Source organism: Myotis davidii, unplaced genomic scaffold (assembly GCF_000327345.1).
Source record: "Myotis davidii unplaced genomic scaffold, ASM32734v1 scaffold269, whole genome shotgun sequence".
Lineage (NCBI taxonomy): Eukaryota > Metazoa > Chordata > Mammalia > Chiroptera > Vespertilionidae > Myotis > Myotis davidii.
In genome coordinates, this window is record NW_006383008.1 from 7,597,773 (window position 1) to 7,601,844 (window position 4,072).

Below are 4,072 nucleotides of genomic sequence, written 5' to 3' on the forward strand. Positions count from 1 at the left end.
AGAGTAATACAGAATGCAATTAGTTGCATATATGTGTGTTTGTGTGTTCTGTAAACGTTGATGTTTAAGATCTAATAAAAATTAGAGAACTATTCTCTCCTAAGATGGTTCATAAGGTCACATTGTCTCTATTAAAAGCTTTGATTTCTCACCCAGCCAGAGCTTTGATCCATGAACCAGGAGGTCATGGTTCAATTCCCAGTTAGGACACATGCCCAGGTTGCAGGCTCCATCCCCAGTAGGGGGCGTGCAGGAGGCGGCGGCTCAATGATTCTCTCTTCTCATTGATATTTCTGTCTCTCCCTCTCCCTTCCTCTCTCTGAAATAAATAAAAACATAAATAGTAAATAAACTATTAAAAAAGCTTGATTTCTCTATACCATGTGTTTTTTATAGGAAACCATTTTTTTTTAAAAAGAAGAAAATATGTTATTTGTGGTACTTTAATCTGAATGGTGGGGGATAGGGAGAAATCTAGTGAACATTATTTCATGCAGCTATAAGGAAAGGAAATAAGCCTAAGGAAAAACAATTTAACTATTATTTCCTATGAACCTATTCTTGAATTATGCTGTTAATGTTACCTTTTATGTTTTATTTATAGGTATATGATGTTGATTGATGGCACAAATGAAGTTTTTATGATTGATAGAGATAATTCAGTGTTCCATGTTTCAAATCTGGAATTCCCATTTCGTAAAGATCTCCGTATACATTTATCAAATACTCTGTTGGATGGGGTAAGTCATCTTTTATCATTTAAAGAAATTAAATATTGCCATTTTTCTCTCTTATAAGTAAAAGTGTATTTTTATTAATTAAATAGTAACTAATAAAATCTAGTTTTTTAAAAGTTTGTTTAAATTGAGGTTTAACTGGCATATAGAGAATTGAATCTAGTTTTTATTAGGATGCTAAGTTCTATTTTTCTCTTATTTGGGTATGAGAGTAAGTGAATGAAGTTAAGTCTTAATTTTTTTTCGTTCTTCATGATTGAAAGACATTTTCTTGAAAAATACTACTTTTATTTTATTATTTTACTTATCCGTTTAATCTTAATTATGTGATACCACTTAATAAATTTTCCTTTGGTTCTTTAGATATATGGACTACTAGTTCTTGTTTTTTTTAAGAAACTCTGCTTTTTAAAGCAATCACTGTACTTTTACATTTTAATTTTGAAAGGTGATAAGAATTTTTCCATTTCAGAAAAATCTATATTTAATGATCATAAAACCACTTGGTTAAAAATGTTGTTACTTTATTTCATGCAAATAGCTTTCCTTTTCCCAATTATAAAAATATTGATTCTTTGTAAATAAAAATTAAAATAATATACAAAATTACCAAAAAGCTGGTAGAAATGATCTGAACTCATACCATTGCAGTAACTTCTGTTACCATTTTGATGAATATTGTTCTAGACTTTTCTTTGTGCCAGAGTGTTCAACCTTATGTCTGCTCCTGAGAGATGTAACATATTCATACTACTGATAGCAATTCACAGCATGGATTCTTAAACAGAATGTGTGTCAGTTTTTCAGGGAGTTGATTCCTTCCAGTCCCAGTAAATTCTGGTTCAACATTGAAGAAAGTTAAGAAATTGTAAAAACTGATATTTGAAATTGTAGGAAGCTATAAGAAAGATGTAGAGTCCCCTTTCCCTTCAAGGAAAGGCAGTGAAGGTATGACAAGAAGATAAACCCCACAACCAAACAGCAAACAGAAATGACTGGAAACAAGCCTATCAGAGATTACTCTGCAGAGAAAAATATAATCTTATTGGTGTATAGTTTTGCACATAAAGTGTAAATACTAATCGAGCTAACTTCTCAAATAGCCTGTTTACCCAAAAGCTAAAGAGAGGGCAAAATCTAAGTGGCGAATTTACAGGGAACTCATACAACTTAACAAAAGGAAGATAAACAACCCAATCAAAAAATGGGCAATGGACTTAAATAGATACTTTTCGAAAGAGGACATAAGGATGGCCAAGAGACATACGAAAACATGCTCAAAGTCACTAATCATCAGAGAGATGCAAATCAAAATGACAGTGAGGTACCATCTCACACCTGTCAGACTGGCTATCATCAACAAATCAACAGACGTGCTGGTGAGGATGTGGAGAAAAAGGTACCCTCGTGCACTGCTGGTGGGAATGCAGACTGGTGCAGCCACTGTGGAGAACAGTATGGAGTTTCCTCAAAAAACTAAAAATGGAACTCTCATTTGACCCAGTGATCCCACTTCTAGGAACATATCCCAAGAAAACAGGCCTCTAGTTTTAAATATTGATGTGTATATAATGCAGAAAGTTTGAACACATGTACAGTTCTAACAACCATATGTAAGGATCTGTACATTATCTTAAACACCGAGTTTTGAAAATTTAATGTTTGGTGAAGGAAAGAATGACCTTTCCATTTTAAGGGATAGTGTAACCTAGTGGTTATGAGTCCTAACTCTGACAGTGCCTTATTGGCTCCATCAGTTATTACATGAGGGACCTTAGATAATTTTCTCAGTTTCCTCATCCATAGTGAAGTGAGGCTAATAACAGTATTTAGTTCTTGATGCTATTGTGAAGATTCTAAGTTGGATAATTTATAAAATGCTGATCATAGTGTCTGGCACATTGTAAAATGAATGGTTTATCTCTTTTAATATGCATTTATGTGAATTGTTAAGGGGGTTATCATTTTTTCACTTCTTTATGAATTATTGCATTTCTTCTGTGAGTTGACCATTCAGATGCTTATGTATTTTCCTGTTGGGTGTTCATATTTTTTTCATACTGATTTATGAGAATTTTTTGTTATGGGGGATAGTCATGAACATTTTGAAAAATTTTTTTTTTACTTTTCCTGGTATTTTTTGTGGCATAAATTTAAATTTATGTAGGAAAATTATAAACCCCTTGATTTTTAATATGTGTCATTTTAAGAAAGATGCTTTTATTTATTTAATTTTGTTAATCCTCACCAGAGGATACTTTTTTTCCATTGCTTTTCAGGGAGTGTGGAAGGGAGGGAGTGTAGGAGGAGTGGGGGAGAGGGAGAGGGAGAGAGGGACGGAGAGTGAGAGAGAGAGAGAGAGAGAGAGAGAGGTAAGAGAAACACATTGGTTGGTTGCCTCCTTCATGCACCCCCAACCAGGGATCATACCTGCAACCCAGGTATGTGTCCTTGATTGGGAATCAAACCCATGACCCTTTGGTGTGCAGGCCGACACTCTAATCACTGAGCTACACTGGCCAGGGTAGAAAGATATTTTTACTTCAGAATTTTATAATATCTGTATTTTTTTCCAGGAATTTTATGGTTTTAATTTATATAGTTTTTAAAATAATATTTGATCTATCTGAGATACATTTTGGTAAAAGGAATAAAATAGGAGTTTAATTTTATTTATTTCCAGATGTCTAAACTGTTGCCTTAGTATCATTCAGCTAATCAGTTTTTCCTTTTAATTGGATATATCCTTTTTTTTGTATGATAGGTTCCTTTATATGTCATTGTTTCTTTCCTGATTCATTTTTCCATTTCATTAAATTTTGATCTTCTAGTGGTAGTTTTATATTGGTTTAAATACTGTGACTTTAACATACAATTTAATGTCTTACAACCCAAGTACCTCCAATCTTCTGACTATTTTGAAGTTTGCCATTTAGATTTTTTTATTTTATTTTATTTTTTTAAAATATATTTTTATTGATTTCAGAGAGGAAGGAAGAGGAAAGAGATATAGAAACATCCATGATGAGAGAGAATCATGGATCAGCTGCAAGTCCCCCACTGGGGATCAAACCCACAACCTGGGCATGTGCCCTTGACTGGAATCGAACCTGGGACCTTTCAGTTCGCAAGCCAACACTCTATCGGTGTCAGTCCCCGGTGACTGACTGGGCACTTAACGTGTTAAGGTATTATATATGTGTCCTTATCCCCCCTCCACACACTCAGGCCCTCACCCCTCTGTTGTCTGTGTCCATTGGTTATGCTTATGTGCATGCATACAGATCTTTTGTTTGATCTTTCCCCCTTATCTCCACCCTCCCTAATTTCCCCCT

At 34.1% G+C, this 4,072-nt stretch overlaps 1 protein-coding gene across 3 annotated transcripts in view; it reads left to right on the plus strand.

The window, feature by feature from the left end:
- RNGTT (RNA guanylyltransferase and 5'-phosphatase) overlaps positions 1 to 4,072 on the plus strand; it is a 200,339-nt gene that overhangs the window by 63,155 nt on the left and 133,112 nt on the right. For all 3 annotated transcript variants that reach the window (XM_006778272.2, XM_006778271.2, XM_015557684.1), the window contains one exon: positions 605 to 740. In XM_006778272.2, coding sequence (XP_006778335.1) covers positions 605 to 740 — 136 coding nt within the window. The remainder of the gene's footprint in view (positions 1 to 604; positions 741 to 4,072) is intronic.